Below are 20,274 nucleotides of genomic sequence, written 5' to 3'. Positions count from 1 at the left end.
AAAATTGTCTGTCTCCAACAACATATAATAATAATAATAATAATAATTATAATAATAATAGCATGATCTTGTATAGCGCTGCTAGTTATATGTAGCGCTTTACAGAGACATTTTGCAGGCACAGGTCCCTGCCCCGTGGAGCTTACAATCTATGTTTTTTGGTGCCTGAGGCACAGGGAGACAAAGTGACTTGCCCAAGGTCACAAGGAGCCGACACTGGGAATTGAACCAGTCTCCTCTGCTTCAAATTCTCAGTGCCAGTCAGTGTCTTTTACTCACTGAGAAACTCCCTCTCCCAACATATGCAAATTGTGTCATTTTGACTCTGCTTCACTTTGTGACAATGCATTGAGATGTTTTGCTTTAATTTCATGAACAGCAATGGTTTGGATAGGCACTCAAATATATTGAAAAGTATTTAAAAATGGCAATTTCAGGGCCCATGTCCTTTCCTCCGGCTTGGCATGGACAAATGATAAAGAAGTGATAGGGGTGCTAATGTATCGTGCCATGTAGACAGTGATTCCCTGTGGCAGATACCTAAAACTTTTAAGCAGTGGGGTATACAATCAAAGACTTTCAGTTTTGCAGCCGGAGATAAGAGAGGGTCCCAATCCCCCTTGTGCAAAGTACGAAAGAAAGAAAAATCTCTGGCGCATAAACTGATGTCTGTGATCAGTATATACAATTATATTGAGACCTAGACCTTCAAAACAAGAACATTTGAATAAGAAAAGAACAATTTATTAAAATAAACATAATAAAATACAAGTATAAGGCACCTGAACCTTAGTGCACATTTTTGACCAAATTGTAAGTGGCACAGACAAGCAAGTTTTCAAGGGCATGGGCCCTGAAATATTCCAATTTGTGTGCTAGTCAGCAGTGGATGTCTAGATTAAGTAACCTGCTTCTTTTGACTTTTGTAAAAATTCCAACCAAAATGGTGTAATAAATGTGAGTTGAATCCAGCTACACTCATACTGTAAGGCTTTCTTTCATTTTTTTTATACTTTGCAATACATTTGAGTTCCAATCCAAACCATTGTTGTTTCTGTGTTGTCACTAAGCCTATTGGTGGAGGCAGTGGATCTGAGCACCAATACATAAGAAATATGTTACGAAAATGCAATTTTTGGGCTTTAATTTCATTCCACTTGCTCCGGCTGGAGTTTTGTGGCGTCATTAGAAGGTGAGTTAGAGGAGGAGTTATTGTAGCACAATATTATAATGAGATGTATCAAAATTAGCACTTGTAACTTGTCCTTTCTCAAGGCATTAAAAAATCTGCCAGGTCTGGGTTTGTGTGAGCGTTTGACTTAAGAGATCTGTCCCCAATGTAAGAAACAAGATTAACAAACGTCATGGATATTGAAAATCAATTGCTTATTATGCCAATTTAAAGCTGTGCTCTGTTTTGGAGCAAACTGCACCCTTTTCATTCATATCCCGAGAAATCCTTTCATTCTTATGTTTTTCCCTTCAGACTTGAAATATAAGCTACTCTAAAACTAACAGTTATTCTTTCGCTTTTAATTACATTTTTCAGTGCTTTATGTTATATTCCTTAATTCCTTGTTTTTCACTTCATTTGAAAATACATGAAGGTGTGGATTAATAAGAACAACGTTAATAAGAACAACAACAAAAATAATTTGTCATACTGTAGTAGTCATTTTTCAAAACCATTTAGTAGCTAAAATTTCTCATTTTACAACTGTGTTACAGTTTGATGAGCACCATTAATGTTTTTCACACTTTTTGTAAAACTTAATATGCTAAACTGATTTTTGGCAGTCAGGACCGTTAGCACTGAAAATGGAAAATAAATATATTATTTTTTGTATTCTAATCCTTTGTGCTGAAATATTTAATTGCGAGCATTTAATTTTTTTCTATGTACATTTTTTACCGCTCAAAAGGTTTTGAGATGAGAACAGTTTGTGAACCCATCAAAGTTTGTCAATGGCACAATACTGTATACAGGGTTGGTAGAAAGGCGATGACATAATAAGGATATACAGTGTAATGACTATTATTAAAACAGATATTCTTCCAATTAACATGTTATCTGTCTATAGAAATTATTTGTAAAAACATGTAATGTCAGGTCAGCTCAGAGCTGCTCAGAACATTTCCCTGGTGGTTTTCTATACACATTGACATTCAATAATCTTACCTCTGAGTATTCTGCAGTGATAGCTGGCAGGTCCTGCAACTGTAGGAGATTTTTAGTGAGAAACCTTTCATTACTCCATTTGTAACAACTTTAAAAAAAAAAGATTATTTTTTTTTGTGTGTGGCACAATGACTAATGCTATGGCCCATCAATAACTTTTAAGCCTACATACCCTTTTTTCTAAAAAAAAAAAAAAAAAGCATTAATATACAGATGCAACCAGGAGTATTAGAACTCTTGCCTTGGAAATTCTGGGGCAGTCTCACAGTAAATGCCTCAACATTTCTGTGAGATTCTTAATGGCCCATCGGATCAACACAGCAGGTGTCCCTGCAGTCCCATTCCCCCCCTCTCCCCCCCCCCCCGTTGTGTTAATCCGATGGGCCAATCAAAATCTCACAGAAATGTTGAGACATTTACTGTGAGACTGTCCCAGAATCTCACAGAATTTCCCAAGTAAGTGTTCTAATACTGGTGGCTGCATCTGTAATAAAGAATGCAGATGTACAGCATTGAACCGACATACATATAATCAAGGCATGTATTACGTTTACTGAAGGCCTGATGCAGCTATTCTAGACAAGTGGTTTCATTAATATTGCTAGAGATATCAGAGAGGTTCATGTTCATTAGAACTCATTGCTAGTCCTTGTAGCATTTAATTCCTATCGGACATCACAACCCTGACCTTTACCTTGCCATTTCTAAAATAACACCACCACTATTTACAATACCCAGTGAGGAACAGGGTGATAAACAGATTTGTGTTGTTTCAGTAGAAGCAGGAGCCAGAGCAATTGTCATCCTATGTGGCTCTTTTGTAGACCATTCTTTCCATGTCCTTTTAAAGATGAGGCCTGTAGAACTGCTAATCATATTTTTTTTTTAAATGGACCCTAGGAGTGCTCCTTTAGTGTGGGAAATCCCTCCTAGGACCAGAGTGCACTTATTCCATTGACAGATAGTTCATTTACCAATGGTGGTGGCTCAAGTGTCTCGAAACACAGCCGCGTGATGATGTAATCACGCCTCTGTGAGCGGCTGTGTTTCGAGACACTAGTGCCACCACCAGTGGTAAATGAACTATCTGCTTGGATACAATATAAACCTTTCTACCACTTTCCCCTGGATGGCTTGGGACGGCGTATACCTGCCATTTGAGTCACAGATCCCAGATCATCGAGCGGGATGCCAGCCCTCCATGTGGGAGTATAGAAGTTTGCCACAGAGGATTTCCACTTTCATGAGAAATGTTCTCTCAGATGCGCATGATCTTTTTACACTTGTGAGTGTGCTAATGCTGATACCTTTTTATATTATATTAAATGTCAACGCAGATTTTTGCTACTGTATGTGGCAAACGCCTCTTTTTTGTAAAGGGATTATCGTGGATGTGGTTCATCCTTTCAGAAGCTGTGGATCCATAACACCACTTTTTATTCATATCCTTTATCTAATCACTAGATTGAATTTGATCACATGGAATTTCATTATATTAATAGTTGTATGCATGTAATCATTGTATTTTTATAATTTTCACACTCACTTTTTGTTTAAATCACTGTTCACATTTTGAAAGCACATTTTCAGCATGCATGTGGATTTTCACCTGCACACTCTCTTAACTAAGTTTACATTGTTCACTTTTATTAATTAAAATTGGGTATTTCTCAGAAAGCACAATTTTTTTGTTTTATATATATCTATCTATCTATCTATATATATATATATATATATATATATATATATATATATATATATATATATATATATATATATATATATATATATATAAATTATGCGCTTTGCGTATACATACTGTACGTATATTTTTCCAGACATTAGAACATGTTGAACACCAAAGAATGAATATTTCTCTCATTCAAATTTACCGTAAATGGGTCCCTTCGTATTACTGTTCTTTCTCTTGTTATACAAAGCATATCTAGAATGTAATACAAGTGAACCGCAGTGATATGAATTTCAATGAGCGGCCTGCAGTTTGTAGAATGTATTGGTGATTAAGTACCCGTTTTAAATTGTAAGCTTTGATTGCTTTACTGTATGATGGGTAGCATGCAAGTTAGAATTGCATTGATATGATCTGCCCTCTGCTGCAGCTGACATACTGTGCAAAAATGAGCTACTGTACAAACAGGAAAAACGACTTTAGCTGCAGGATTGATGGGATGCTGCTTGGAATAAGCTTCCTGATAAATTCCTATGTTCTGCTAGTCATCTAATGAAGAAATCAAAGGACAAATCATTACGTACCATCCAAATTATCCCAATTCTGCCAATTTTCCGTGGTGATGTTAGTAATACAATGAAGATTAGGGGGCAGATTCAATGATCCCCATTTCTGAATTGTAAAGCAGGCATAGCAAATGGACTAGAAAATTAGGGTGTCATTTATCAAAGGCTCTCATCTGCAAAAGGGGAGCAAAACAATTGAAAAAACACTGCACCAGATGCATCAAAGGAAAAAAGAATCCCATTTATTTTAGTGGGAAAGGTTTTATGTGGTACATTTGTTGCCCCCGTTTTGCAACAGGGAGATATTGATAAATGATCCCTTATGTCCTTCTATCAGATAAAGCAATTACACTACAGTAAATGCTGCATGATTTAAAGCTTGTTCAGTAGGAACATACACTACTGTCAGCCTTGATGATCGTTATTATTTACGGCGCAACAATGTCACAGTGAGTGTATATGATGGCAGGGGGTAACCAGGCTACAGTATATAATAAAGGTCAAGCCTGTTTGGTTGCCCCTGCTCCGTGTACAGTATAAGGGTCCAAGAGAGTAAGCTCTTGGGCTCAGTAACATTATACCATTACATTGTATTGTTTGTAATAAAGCCATTTTTTGTATTTTTCCCTTTCCGGGCATGCAACCAAGCAGGGATTGCTTGTGTATGAGTTTCAAGGGGGGGTTTGCGGAGGGACCGTTGTCCGAATGTGCCTAGGAGGTTGGGGTCCAGAGTCTCCGGTTCCCCAATAAATGTACCCAGGAATCATGACTGATTCTCGGATACATGTAGGCACATTGTCCCGGCAATACCTCCCCTTGAAAACGTAAGCGCGACTCACCACTAGGGCACCCTGCTTCAGCACAACTCAAAAAGGAGAATGAGGCACAGGGATAAATGTGTATCGCTTGAGCTGAGGGAATCCCTAGGTTAAGGGGGTACCCAGCTAGTGCCAAGGTGACCCACAAACAGTATATGGTTTGTGGGTACCCAACCGTACATAAGGTTGGGGGGACTCTGAGAGTCTGACCTGAGTCACAGGGAAAGAATGAGGGAACATCATGTAGACAGAAATAAAAAGAAAACATGTTTCCCTTTTCTGTTCCCTGTACCCAGATACTCAGAGTGTATTAAAATGTATTTTTAATATGTTTAAACATTCGAAACCTATGTCCAAACAGGCAGCCCATGCAAACCCATAGGCACCGATATGTCTGCTGGACATCGGAGTTGAAAGCAGCCAGATGCTGCCCAGAGGTGCGAACAGCATTTGGTTAGTGGGGAAAGGCACTAGGTCCATAGATCAACGGCAGTCCTCCGGGATGTCACTTGTTCTGCCAGACCTAGGGGCGCCTGCCCAGTGGGTGGCATTGGGATAGTTGGGGGGAGATGAGGCACGCTTGCGCATGCCCTATTTCAAATTTCCCGCTGACCCGGCTTTTCTCCCCGGCTTGGCTCTGATTGGCTGCTTGAGAAATTTCCCATGTGCTGATTGGCTGTCCGGTATGCTTCTATTTTATGAATGAAGCAGGGAATACTATGAGTCTGTGAGCCAATCAGATTGTGTGTTCCCCTTGAGACAGAGCCGAAAAAGTGCGGACGGGCTTTTCAATGTTGCTTTGTTCGAAATAGCAAGGCAACCGGCTTCAATTTCAAGCCTGGAAAGCCTGCCCGCCAGAGACTAAGTCCCGACTTTTGCGCTCAAGTTATCAGAAACTAATGTAGTCCCGGTCAGGGTAAAACTCTCCCATAGAGTTCCCTGCACCTAGGAAAGTCTAGTTTTTACCCCAGACCCCCAGTAAGTGTGTATTTGTGTCTGTATTTTGTGTTTCACTGTGTGTATGCAAATTTATGCAGAATAAATTACAATTTATTTCTCTACCTTGTTTTGCTCAATGAATGATCCTGGTAAAAAGGTGTAAATAACCTGGTCTCCTTTGACAGTGTATTCACAGAATACATAAAACGGCAAGGATCACATGAATTATCAATAGAACGAACCTGCGATGGCCGCAGTATGCAAACTCCCCAGCAAGAGAAAGTATAGGACAGGGAAGTGCTAATTGCTTCTCCTAATCGGGCATTCACATGGTTATGTCTGGTGTTTCAGGGTGTGACTACATTTCTGTCTTCTGGGAAAATATGGGAGGTTATGTTTCTATATATTATTACAAATTACCTCTTCTTTTCCTTTTTCCTGCTGATTGTGTAGTCCATTTTGCAATTCTTCCACTGTCTAATTTAGAGAAAAGATGATATAATAATTAAATGTTTGCTTGATGAATTACTGGCACCAATCTTCTATCAGGTACATGCTCACGTCTAGAGGAAGAGGAAGTGTAATTGGTTAGATTTTATAGGCCCAGCATTTGGGCCTACTCTTGAAATTATTTTATTCATAAAGTATGAGGCAAACATTATACACAGTGTCACTTTGATGTATTTTCAGTTAACTTTTTCAAGCAAGGGGGATTTAAAAGCAGCCACTGTGCTTAGCAATATTGCATTGAAAGCAGAAGAATTGGATAGCAAAGGTTTCTCATAACAGGAGAAATGATAATTATGGCCGCTGCATCTGTATTATTAAGCTAAGTAAGTACTGTAGTCAGTTCCAATAACTCTATTAACCAGTATTTTTACCATATTTCTCTAGCTGGTGGATTGTTTCTGTGGCATTATCATTTGGCAAAGCTTCACATGCGCATAATGGTTTTATCATCCCTTGTAAACTATGATTAAGAACTCATAAACATTGCTTAAGAGTAACCGTTTATTTTATTACATACAGTTGCTTATGATACATACAGTATTAAAGTCTCCTAGCTGTACAACTGGGGCAAAACCAGTGCAAAAGGATTGCAAAAGATTTAGCCAAGGAAAAGGTCCCACTTGGTTGTAATGGGATTACTTTTATTTGATAAATATGGAAACGCTTTTCTGTACACCCATTAGGTATTTGCATATTATATAAATATTACAAAAAAGATGCACTATTCTTATTGGGTTTAGATGACAGTCATAAAACCATTTCAGAGGACCCATGCTGTATACTGTAGCTTATACTTCTGGTGAGGACAAGGTTTACATGACTTTCAACATGTAAAATAATTTCACTATTAGGGAAATTACATTTTTGTTTAAATTTCGCTCTAAAATCCCATATGTATTTTGTTTGTAATTATTACTACATCTTCATTGGGAAGAACTGTTCTACCCAATTATACAGGGAATTAAGGTATTGTCTTAATTTGCTTCTTAGAATGAAAACATTTTGACAAAGCTCAGTAAGCTCATATAAGCACAAAAGCACATAAAGGAAATTAAATATTTGCTTGTTTCACTTCCACATTCAAATTAGCCAAGGCTCTAAGAACGAAAGAGGAAGAGCTACAGATGTAGACAAATCTAATGTTCCCGGTGTCATGGTAAGCCATGGAATACTGACCGCGACATCCCCATGGGAGAAGGAACAATCGTCATGGGGGGTGCCATTTGGAAGAATATACCCCCACAGGCACACACTGCTTTTACTGTCCATGGAGCCATGGCATTTTGTTTTCTTCCTGCCGCTCCTGGGACAGTAAAATGGGTTATTGCACATCTGTAGAGTAAAAAAGCAGGTGTTGGGGCACTGTGATACTACAGTAGTAGCAACGTGGACTGCTTTGTTAGCCAGTTATAGAGTTCCTAACATTTGACAACATGTCATAGTGCATGCATAAGACATGTTAATGATAGCTCTGCTCCCCAATGTAGTACAACCTCTTACAGTGAGATTCACAAGCTTCGATAAGGGGTATTGCAGATCGATCCCACAATAACTAGCATTCACCTGCATGACAGTTAATGCGGGATCAATCTTAGATGCCCCTATTTGGAGCTTAGTAAATCACGGCATGGGTGGGCATGTCGATTTTTACAATAAATTAAAAATATAAACATTAACATGTTTAATCTAAGCAAAGTCACATGCCTTTGCAGTTTTCATTCTTTAGATAATATGTTGTCATTGTTTAGTTATTATTAGAAACAAAGTTAATGAAAAATGTGAAACATACCCCGTCTTTTTCAATGTTCCATGTAGTCATCGAACCATTGCTGTATCTGAAAGAAATGTGTTTAATAAATGGTTATTTTAACTTGTACTAGTGTTTAGGGATTAAATAAACATTGAAAGGTGTGACCCTTACCCATTAACTTGTTTCTCTGGTACACCATTTGTTTCATATTCAGTGGTGCTTTCTGTAAGTCATTAATACAAAGGTTAACAAAGTAAATTCCATGGTACTGTATGTGTTTCTGTTGTAGTTATCTTTAGTTAGGTATTTACGCTTACACTGCTGTAGAAACCTACTTTGTATTACAATATTTGAGCTACATTCCTCCAGCAGTGAAAGGGTTCATCAGAGGCGGGGGACGTAGGTCGTGGGGAGCGGGCATACAAAGGATACATCACAAATAATGGTGTAGCCATGCATAATAATGACTGCGTACATCTTCCCTGTTGGCAGTACGTCCTGGTAAGTACAGGCCTGCCAACAGTAGTTATGGAGGTTTTCCCTCACACCCTGGTGTGGTGCCCTGTGTAAGGAAGGGAGTGGCTGTATGCTCTGAGTCCCTGGATAGTGACATCAGAGATGCGCCTGCCCCCTGAGGTATAAAGGGCACAGCACTGTCAGTTAGTGTTGGGTTATCCAGCAGTTGTGTGAAGCAGCTGGTAAAATGTATGCTACGGCATAAAGGATTGAAGGAAGACTTTTGTGACCCTAATGCTGCAACTAGCGGGAGCAGAGTGACCAATTAAGTCTGTCTAAGTCACACTGTGTCCAGGGACCTGGCGCAGTGGTGATCTCCCTAGGAGAAAGGGAAACCCACTTCAAGAGGGGAGGGCGTACCTGGCAAAGGGACAGCACGGAGAGATGTGCGGCTAGAGCCGGCAGCTGCATGGGGCAGTCTGCTACATCCCAACCTACAATAAATATGCCATGTTCAAAGAAACCCCCACTGTGTGAGTGTGAGATTACTCTACAGTGGCGGTCACCACCGAGAAGGAGTTCCTCACCAGGACCATCTCCCTGCGGAAGCATAGATCCTGATGAGGTGGAGGCGCTGCACATGAAGTAAGTTGGACTCGTAACCACTACCTCAGCTACCTGTCCTGATGACATCCTCTAATAACACCAAGCGAGAGACTCAGGAGTCCTGTTACTTGCAGGTGCACCACCATACACGATCACGTAATGGGGATTGGTTAGATTACCCGGGCCAATGTGAGATTGGGGGGGGGGAAACCCGTTACAATGGCATTACATGCAAACTAGGTTTAGAAAGTGATATGTACCTTCAAGTTCTAATGCTTCATTGTTGATGCCACATGAAGAACTAATTTCCATGGCATCAACTTCAGCTTCTGCGTTAATGATTTGTTGTGCTACAGCTTCCACGATTGGCATCACCATGGCAGCAGTTGAGGTGTTGCTAAGCCACATAGACAAGAAGGCAGCACTGAACATAAATCCCAGCATAAGCCTGTGGAAGGTGGCGAAAGTTATACATTAAAATGCAACTCAGCAAATACACCACAGAAGAATTCAATTATCTGAAATTAGCTATATGTGGTTTGCTCTTTTACCATATTTCCACATTGTAGGATTCTTAAATATTTGCTATACTCTTAGAACATATATTTTGAACAAATTATTTGTGTAATGATCTGTGGGTTTATAAAGGAGTAAAGCATTTTAATGAGAGACAAACATTTTAATACCGAACAACAGGCGTTTTGTAGAATACAGCTTTTTCCTAGTTGCAACTACCCAAGCCTCACTGTTAAGGAGCATCTATACATTTCTTATTAATAACACTGTTCAAACTAAGGAACATTCTATAAATTATACTACTGTAACATATAGTTAACATATTTCCCTCCTAAGAAAACAACAAACCAAACATTATGTACTGTAGGCATATAAAAACTACACTGAAACACATATATATAACTACATTTGACTCTGAAGTCCTGACTACTGCTTCTTCTTTCATTTTGAAACTGCCTTGTCTCATTTCTCCCTACATCTTTCAGTGTTTAATGTGCCTCACTAATCTTCTCAATGTTGGTCGTTGAGCTTATTGCAGGCGGCTCTGTCAAATAAATATTTTGTTTGCTTTTCTGCTGTCCTTTCATCTCTTATTTGTTCACCATTGTCTTGAGATTTCAGCAAGTTGTCACTGATCTGTAAATTTGACCTAATCCTTCTACCCGTCAACAGTCAGGCTTCAGTAGCACTTCTCATGCTGTTTGTTTGCAATTCTCTTCTAAATGACCCTTGTGGACTTATTACAGCATTTATTCATCTGCATTACAAACAGCCTTTGAAAATTATTATTTCTATCATAGAAAGTACATGCCTGCAGTTGCACTAGTCTCTTACACTTGCAGAACAATTTCCTTTTTCATCAGGCCCCACTTTCATTGTGATATCTGCAAGGATCCTTAGTGATTCCTCCTTCTCTGTTTCTCGTTTGATTCTTTACATTTTGTGGTTAGCAACGGGTGTTGACTTTTCTAATTAGATCAGCATAAGGATTATTTTCCTGACATAAACGTTGCAACCAAATCAAATTTCTGCAATTTTATCATCATTCTTTGAATACTTAGAGGTTATCAAATATGGCTATCGGGGTCTTATGATCGATTTCTATTTCTACCATCTGGCCATTCATTTATTGATACAATTGTTCACAGGCATTCAATATTCCTAAAAGCTCCATCTCAATCTGTACATACCTAGTTTCTGCATCACGTAATGATCTGGAGGCATAAGGCACCGGTTGCCACCAATCATTGTGTTTCTGGGGAATAACTGCATCCAGTCCCAATTGTGATGCATCTGCTGACATTTTTAATAGGCTTTTCTGGTGCATACACCTTCAGCACTTGCTCCAAATGTTTCAATTTTTGACTTATCCTGCTCTGGACCCTATACCATTCATGTTTAGTTTCAGGGAGTGATAGGTTGGGAATAACTTTCCAGTGTAGATCACCATGCCCAGGAACCCCTGAACATCCTAGTTACACTGCAGACGATGCATCATTTCAATTGCTGACATTTTCTTTTATCAGGTTTTATACCTTCACGAGAAACATCATTAAACATGAATTATTTATCCCCCAAAATGTGGTTCCCCTTATTTAATTTGGTTTACTGCCTGTAAGGGTGCCGCGTCCCTTACCTTCAGGGGTGTCTCTCACTCCCCGACTCCTCGCGTGCCGGCGCCTCCCGTCACGGCCGCCTCCCGACCGGCGGTGAGTCGCACCCCAGCCGCAGGTTGCGTGCACCGCCGAGGTCGACCGCCGCGCACGTCTGTACTTCCTGCTGACCACCCCGGCACTGGGCTCCCATGGCGGGCGCGTGAACGCATCTATATGGCCGCACTTTCCAATCACTGGGGATCCTCTGCACCTGCCTTGCACCCAGCTTCTGCCTATCAGCGGTCCACTTACCTGTGACCTCACCTCCACTCTTCCCCATTGGCTCCTCACTGGTATTTAGCCCTAGGCTGATTGCTGAGCATAGTTAGTTCCTAGTTGTGCTTGCTACAAGCCACTTCGTTGCACTCGTCTTGTCTCCTTGTACTTAGAACCCTGCTTTGTATCTGGATTCCTGACCTCTGGCACCCTTGGACTCGGCTCTCTCATCGGACTTCTACTCTCTCCTGCCCACGACCCTGGCTTCGGACTCTGACTACTCTCGACTTCTCCAACCCTGATACGGCAAGTACCCCCTACGATCCTACCCTCTCATGCCCGGACCCGGCCTGCCACGACCACAAGCTGCGCAACCCGGACCCGGTTTCGTGGCCTAGGTCGGTGTTTTCATATCCCTACCTCAGCCTCACGGTCCGGTCCTGGTTTGTGGTGAGCACCCATGACACTGCCCTAATTGCTTCCAAGGCCTTTGAAGAATTTTATCTAAGGTTATACTGTAACTGTTTAATGGTGAAGAGTCTCTCTTAACATCTTCCTTGATGCCACAAATTAGCTTAATTAATTCAGTGGTATATTGCTCTTTAGTTCAATCACTTTTTGCATGACTGCACCTTATTTAAAGTTAATGTATAGTAAATACCAAGGCTTCTTCCCCCACATGTAAACATTTAACTTTATCATCTTTCTCCTCATATGGCTACCAAACACAGTTCCAATCTCTGCTGAAATGTTGTGGTTTTTTTTTTAGTTCTCTGCAACATTGCCAGATAGCTGCAGAATGCATGAGGGTTGCAATGCATCCATTACTTTCAATAGCTTTTGGTTCACTTTTCTTTTGCTTCCAGCACTGAAAACAACAGCCAGGTGACCTCTCCACTTCAGCACTTCTGACACTACAGTATCTAACAAGCTTTGTGAGCTTGAATGAGAGAGACAAACTTTTTAATAACAAGCAGCAGCTTCCTTGTGGTTCCATCACATGACAGTCCCCCGCCCTGCCTCACTGCTCAGGATATCCTCTATATTCTCTTATTCTTAACACAGTTCAGACCATCAATAAATGATACTATCTTGCTCATGTCTCCACAATTTTATTGTAAGGAAGAACATTCAGTTTGCACTTACCTTAGCTGTTCAAAAATAGGGACTGCCATTGTCACTTACAAAGCTAAGGCCTTTGTTTTCTTTCCCACTTGGGACACGAAACATTAGTTGTCGGTATTAAAACATTACTGTATATATTTTTTCGTTTACCCTTTTCCTGCCGTTTTAATTTTTTTATGATTAAATTTTCCCCCAATCACTCGGAAGGGTTTGGTAAAGCAGCATTATTTTTTTTTTATATTTTCTCTTTGTGTAAAGGGATTTTGCTACTACACTGGGAACTTTGTCCTTTGCTGGAAACCAGAGATCCATAAAAAAGGTAATATACGTATGAACATTTCCATAGCCCTTATCTGCATATAGAACCGATGTGCTAAGCAATCTCAAATATTTGGAGAACTGCAAATACTGCCTTGTGCCCAACCCTCACGTGAAGACGATGATCACGTTTGCAAAAGTGTTAGTTCAGATTGTTGAAGTATTTAAAGAGAGGTATCTTCCGTTTGGATATAATATTATTTGTCTTTTTTTTTTAAATTTGGAATAAGCACCCATTTGTGGTTATTTGTTTTTTCCACTACAATTACAATGTACTATCCTTAGTGGGTGATTTTAATCACACCACCATTTTACCAAGGTACATGTTGAAGGCAAATATATTGTTTTGAAACACGGGAAATCATTGTTTGGTTCAGATTCAAATATTCTAATAATGTGAGTTTGTTTATTAAGTGATTTCTTTTATGATTTTGCCTCCATTGGTTTATTTCATTATATGTAAAAACATACCATCCAGGATTCACCCCCACTAGCATCACCATCCTTAAGGCAATTCTTTTGTGCAAGTTCCATTTTTCTATTGAGGTTGCCAAACAAATTACCCCCGTCAACAATAGATGAAAATCTTTAAAATAGGTAGATGCAATCTGAAATCAAAGTAAACATAATATAACTCTGTTAAATGTATAATCTCAGATATTCTCTCCTAACAAGAAAGAAGCTGTAAATTGGCCTATTGCCCACATATCCCAGGTGTGTTCACTGGTATCTCTCCACATGGTCTACAAGTAACTATTTGGAGTTTTATAAGTAAAGTGGTCCCCTACTACAGGGGTGCTCAACTCCAGTCCCCAAGACCCCAACAGGTCAGGTTTTCAGGATATCCCAGCTTCAGCACTGAGGCTCAATCAGAGGCTCTGTCTTCGACTGACTTCTGACTTTGAAGTATAGTTTACAAGTAATGTGTCCTTGCTGTGGATTTTAAGAAGATGTCATTGGCTTTTGGCTATCTCTTCTTCACCATTGTTGCCAACCTCCCTGCTACCCATGGGTTTACTCCAGTCCTGGTTCATTGAGCCTCAATTTTCTAGATAAACGTTGGCCTATGTTGAACGAGGAAGAACTGGGATCAGAGTTAGAAAGCAAGGACTATATTAAATTCTCATGTCCACTCTGTCAATTTCTAGGTGCAACATGTAAAATGTTTAGGATTTTCCATCCTTTTGCCAGATGCCATTATCTGCACTAGTTGTTTAAATCTTCCATAATTATTTTTCTTAATCTCTTCCTTTATTGGGGTATACAGCTATGATAAGGATATTTCCTGATATATATATATATATATATATATGTCAGATAAGGCAGTTGGCACTCCAATAGGTGCTGGTAAGCCACAGGTGCACGTCCCATATAGAGAATGTAGTTATAGGTTACCGTTCCAAGGATTGGTAAACAAGAGACAGCACTCAATGTTGAAAATCAAAGTGTATTAGTGATAGCAAAAATAAATCCAGAAACCCAACGTTTTGGTCCTACAGAATGGGACCTTCCTCAGGTGTATATCCCCCTGAGGAAGGTCCCATTCTGTAGGACCGAAACGTTGGGTTTCTGGATGTATTTTTGCTATCACTAATACACTTTGATTTTCAACATTGAGTGCTGTCTCTTGTTTACCAATCCTTGGAACGGTAACGTATAACTATATATATATATATATATATATATATATATATATATATATATATATATATATATTGAAGCCTACTTCCCTTAGTGAGACCAAAGGCAAATCCATTTTTTTTAAATCTATCATTCCATACAGTATCACTTGTAATAACTGTAAATAGTCACAACTTGATTGTTGCTTTATAATATAAGTGTAGGTGTTTAGTCTAATTTTTAGCCAAGGATATCCAAGGAAGAGACTAGATCATCCAGGGTAGATGAATACCTTAAGATTCCTAGAACAAATATACGAAAGGCATCTCCACTCACACCACTTCTTAGCAAGCCACATGGCAGCAGGAAGTACTCTGGTCATTTCATCAGTTATACAGCATGTCCAAATGAAATAAATACCTAATATATTTTTGGGGGTATAAGACCCATACTAGTTAGATAAAAGGAAACATATATAAGAAAAAAATATTATTACATGAAAAGAAGACATTTTTTAGTAGCTTTTCAATAACAAACTGAAATGTAGAAACAAAGAAGAAGTGAAATAGTTGTTGGAAAAGGACATAGGTTTGACTTTCTGCTTCCTGTCAATTTCCATATTACAGGTATAGCAGCCATTATTGCTCCCTCTGGCACTTTGCAGCAGGACACACACAACATCGTCATTGTAACTGCATTAGATGTGCACAAAAAAGGGTGGGGCAACTGTGAAAGCGCGCGTCATCGGGTACGATCACGCCTGCTACAGTACATCTGTACGTTTGACTTTAGATAAAGTAGCTTTGAATTCATGTATTGTATTCATCTGCTTTACTACTGTTCTTCTCGTTTATTTCTATCTTGGTATTTTCCCTTTTTCTTATCTTTAGGTGGAACTGGACCACTCTACCATTGAGTATCTGGTTTTGTCACATTTTGAGCATATTTGCAATTAAAACTTCTCTGCACAGAAATGAGTTATAAACTGTTTGCAGTATGGTAAATGAACTTTCAGAACTCTATAATTATTTTATTTAAATGCATGGATACACATTAGAGTGGCTCATACATAGTAGTGATGATTATTAGCAGGAAGAGGTGTAAACTTACTGATTTAGATGGTAGAAGTCCAAACAATGGAAACATCAAGGCAGGTATAAAGGCAGTCACTGATAGGGGCAAAGCTTCCGAGAGCCAGAATATGGCAACTAAGAACAATACATAGGCACATTCTGCTTCCTGTAATAAGATAAAATGGGAATAAAAACATGGAGATCAATATAAACTCACTCTAGATTAAGGCCATGGAAAGCATCAAAGATTTACTATTCAATATACTTGTGTTAAATTTAAGAAGTTTTGTGTACTTTACTAATACAGATCTCTAATGTAGGTACATTTACAAGAGGGAAATGAATACATTCCATTACACATTCTGCAGCACAGAAATCAAGCGTATCTTGATACAAAAGTTAAAAGGGACACATTTAACAGGATGCATTTTGTGGAGAATCAGACTTTGATACCAAAATAAAAATGTTAAATTGAAGTAGAAACATATTTTTATGCATACTTTTAGCACAGAAGAAAAATGGTTGGATGCTGTGGTACCAATAGAAAGAGATAAGTAAGTTGAAAACAGGGAACAACCGAAGGGTTGAAGAGGGTATAGCACATCACTCAAAAGACTCGTGGTCTGAAGATTCCTTCACAGAGAATAACAACCAAGTCAGCTCTTTCTTAGTTTAAATCACCATTTTACTTTTCAGGACATCATGCAGAAAATACAATGTTTCAAACTATACCCAGTCTTCAAGTAAGTGGTTACGCCAGGGGTCGAAACCTGTGTGTGGCTCTTTCAGCACCTACTGTATATGCAGCTCTCCTCACTGTGCTGCTCTTGGCTGCGGGGGGGGGGGCCCGGCCAGCGCTGTCGGGCCTCCTGTTGCCACCTGACATCTCCCCAGCTGCTGGCATGCCTCATGCAGTGTCCCATGCCGGTTCGCACGGGAAGTGGGACAGTGCAGGAGGCATGCTAGCAGCTGGGGAGATGCCGGTCGGCAACAATAGGCCCGGCCAGAACCAGCCGTGCCCACCCTCCCTCTGTAGCCAAGAACAGCACAGCAAGGGAGAGAGGCAGCAGTTGGGGAGCAGCAACCCAGAACAGTGAGGAGAGAGGCAGGCCCAATGTAAGTGTGTGTGTATGTATGTGTGTGTGTTTGGGGGGGAGTGTGTGTGTTTTTGGGGTAAGTGTGTGTGCGTGTGTGTGCGTGTGTGTATTTGGGGGGCGGTAGTAGTGTGTGTTGATTTGGGAGGGCGTAGTGTGTGTGAGTATATTTGGGGGGGTAGTGTGTGTATTTGAGGAGGGTAGTGTGTGTTTGTGTGTATTTGGGAGGTAGTGTGTATGTATTTGGCAGGTAGTAGCGTGTGTGTGTTTGGGGGGTATTAGTGTGTGTGTGTGTATCTGGGGGGTATTAGTGTGTGTATTCGGGGGGGAAGTGTGTGTGTATTTTGCGGGCGGTAGTGTGTGTGTGTGTATTTTGGGAGGGTAGTGTCTGTGCGTGTGTATTCAGGGGGTAGTGTGTGTGTATTTGGGGGGAAGTGTGTGTGCATGTGTTTGGGGGGTATTGTGTCTGCATGTATTTGGGGGGGATAGTGTGTGTGTGTGTATGTGTGTGTATTTGGGAGGAGGGTAGTGTATGTGTATGTATGTATTGTGTATTTGAAAATTACAAACTGGTTTGCACGGAAAAACAATGAAAAAAAACAAAATAAAGGGACTTATTATTGTGAGACTCATTTTATTCCCCCCGCACATTTTTTATTTCCTCTAATTCTGATTAAAGTAAGTTTGTATGTTAATACGTATACAGTATATACCTATTAGTGTGTATACAGTATATATTTTTTTATGTCTGAAGCACTTATTCCGTTATGTTCTGTTATTTGTAATTTATATGATTGTCACGTGTATTACTACTGTGATGTGTTATGTATATTAATAGCGTATATAAATAAAGACATACATACTGCACCGACACACTTTATTCGAGCAAATACCCAGTATGTACCTGGCAGATACCTGGAATGCGCCGCTCCTCACCTCTGGCAAGCCCCGTTGCGTTTGCCTTCCCAGCCTGGGTTCATGCCTGGCTGACGGGCGGCTGATCTGTTAAATGATAATGATTAGGATTTAATAGGCTGCAATGCTTCGCGTGTCTACCAGATGGCATAAATTCATGAATTGTAATGCAGTATATATATATATACTGTGCAGTATTGCAGCCAGCGGGAATAAAATGCTTCAATCCCTGCTTGGAAAATACCTCAATGCACTCGGGCAGAAAACAGTCACAAACCTCAATACACCCGGGTATACCCGAATTCGTGGGACTAGCCGAGCTCGAATAAAGTGTGTCGCCAGTGTACATGTACAGCGTATGTGTTTGTGGGGTTGTAATATTCATGCGTGTGTTGCGGCTCTCAAAATAATTTGGACAACGACATTTTTTATAAAATTGCTCTTCCTTGAAAGGTTGCAGACCCCTGGGTTAAGCAATGATCACACCCATCTAGTTTATATACCCCCCTCCACACTAATAACACTAGAGTTTGGCACCAAAAAAGTTCTTCTCCCAGCTCTGTATCCAACCTCATAATAATCAACTCGCAACCCCCCTAGATTAAATAAAAATATTATAAATATTAAAAGTAATCAATAATGCATGTTAACGAACTGATGCTAGCTGAGATGAAGCACACAAAAGGTTAATGATAAAAGCATGCAATAAAGCAGAGATAAGGGACAATCAAGACAAACATAACATTTAACATAAATTAACCAGTCCCAGATAATCCTTCCAGTAGAAAGAAAATGATAATTTCCAATCACTGCTGTGGGGGTATACTGCTGCTCTCACAAGGATCTAACCAAACCCTGTAGTAGATGCTGAAAATAAAAAAAGAGAGAGCGCAACCCCATAGCGCAATATGAAATGTATTGGGGAAGGGAAAGGGATACAGGGGAATCAAGCGCACTTAGAAAGCTTCAAATAAAAACAAGCATTTGTGCATAAATGTCACCGCCAACGGAGATGGAGAAGCGTCTCAGGACTGCATACACAACTCTCCGACTGTAAACTGCCCGTTGCAAGGTAGGGGATGCCCCGATGTAAATGGACAATACAACTCGTATATATTATACATATAAACATATAAACAGTTGGGAGAATTTAGAACGTGAGGAGGAGGGGACAAACTGAATCACGTGTTAAAGGTCCAATACAATTGCTAAAGATAGATTTGGAATTGATGAACATTCAGCTCCAAGGTTCATTACTTTGTTTAATCAATCCCGTAGAGCTATTCAGTCAATCCTGTACAAAGGGAAAAAGGGGGTGGACCCAGAGCTTCTCAAAAAGTAATAAATAAAGTGAACTGTGTCAAGTGAATTTCTAAAAACTACAATAATAGTGACCACAATAATAATGTGATAATAAAATACTTCAATCAGTGCAAATCCATCAAAAACAGACAAAAAAAGTGACAATGGTGAATATACTGTATATATGAAGAATAGAGATATCCCTACAATATCACATTATTGCGATATCTTTCTTATTATTATTTATGACTGTTATCTGATGAGAACAAGTGGCTTACAACAGAGGGTGTATTACAACACAAACCCCTACCGAGGGACACGCAAAAGGGCTCCCATCAGAGAAAGATGAATCTCTGATATGCGGTATTATATCAGAAGAATATTGTGAGTGAGACCAACACTGACTTAATAGATTGGAATATTTTCTATCACAGACTACACTATTATTGGTTTTGTCTCTCCCCTTTTTTTCTTTATATATATATCACTCATCCACCAAGCGCTTCCCCCTTACCTGGAGGAAGAAAATCCTGAACAAACACTGGAATATATTACTCTGTGACCCCCAATTAGGACAAATATTACCAAAAAAGATTCCTGTCCTTTTTAGGAAAGAGAGGAGCCTCAAGGGTCCCCTGGCTCCTAGCAAAATTCCACAGGAAACTCCTGCTTCTAGCACACCTATTGCTAAATGTGGCAATTTTAAATGTGGTCGTAGCCGATGCATTACGTGTAAACACCTAATTCAGGCATCCAGTTTCAACTCATTTATGAAAGGTGGAAATTTTAAGATCAAGACAAATATCGATTGCCTGAGTACTCATGTTGTCTATATGTTACCATGTAGTTGCGGCCCATAATACATGGGTCGGTCTATTAGACCTATAAGTACATGGTTCTGGAAACATAGGCGTAACATTGTTAAT

The 20,274-nt window shown here is 39.7% G+C and overlaps 1 protein-coding gene across 3 annotated transcripts in view; it reads right to left on the bottom strand.

Moving 5' to 3' along the window:
• The window catches only part of SLC13A1 (solute carrier family 13 member 1), a 74,347-nt gene that overhangs the window by 35,466 nt on the left and 18,607 nt on the right, over positions 1–20,274 (bottom strand). For all 3 annotated transcript variants that reach the window (XM_075599903.1, XM_075599901.1, XM_075599902.1), the window contains 7 exons: positions 16,075–16,203; positions 13,816–13,952; positions 9,775–9,962; positions 8,624–8,675; positions 8,492–8,537; positions 6,613–6,669; positions 2,180–2,218 (listed from right to left, as the gene is read on the bottom strand). In XM_075599903.1, coding sequence (XP_075456018.1) covers positions 2,180–2,218; positions 6,613–6,669; positions 8,492–8,537; positions 8,624–8,675; positions 9,775–9,962; positions 13,816–13,952; positions 16,075–16,110 — 555 coding nt within the window. In that variant the 5' untranslated portion in view covers positions 16,111–16,203. The remainder of the gene's footprint in view (positions 1–2,179; positions 2,219–6,612; positions 6,670–8,491; positions 8,538–8,623; positions 8,676–9,774; positions 9,963–13,815; positions 13,953–16,074; positions 16,204–20,274) is intronic.

The sequence above is a fragment of the Ascaphus truei genome, chromosome 5 (assembly GCF_040206685.1).
Source record: "Ascaphus truei isolate aAscTru1 chromosome 5, aAscTru1.hap1, whole genome shotgun sequence".
NCBI classification, from domain to species: domain Eukaryota; kingdom Metazoa; phylum Chordata; class Amphibia; order Anura; family Ascaphidae; genus Ascaphus; species Ascaphus truei.
Note: the sequence above shows the minus strand (reverse complement) of the source record. Positions and strands in the feature narration are given on the sequence as shown.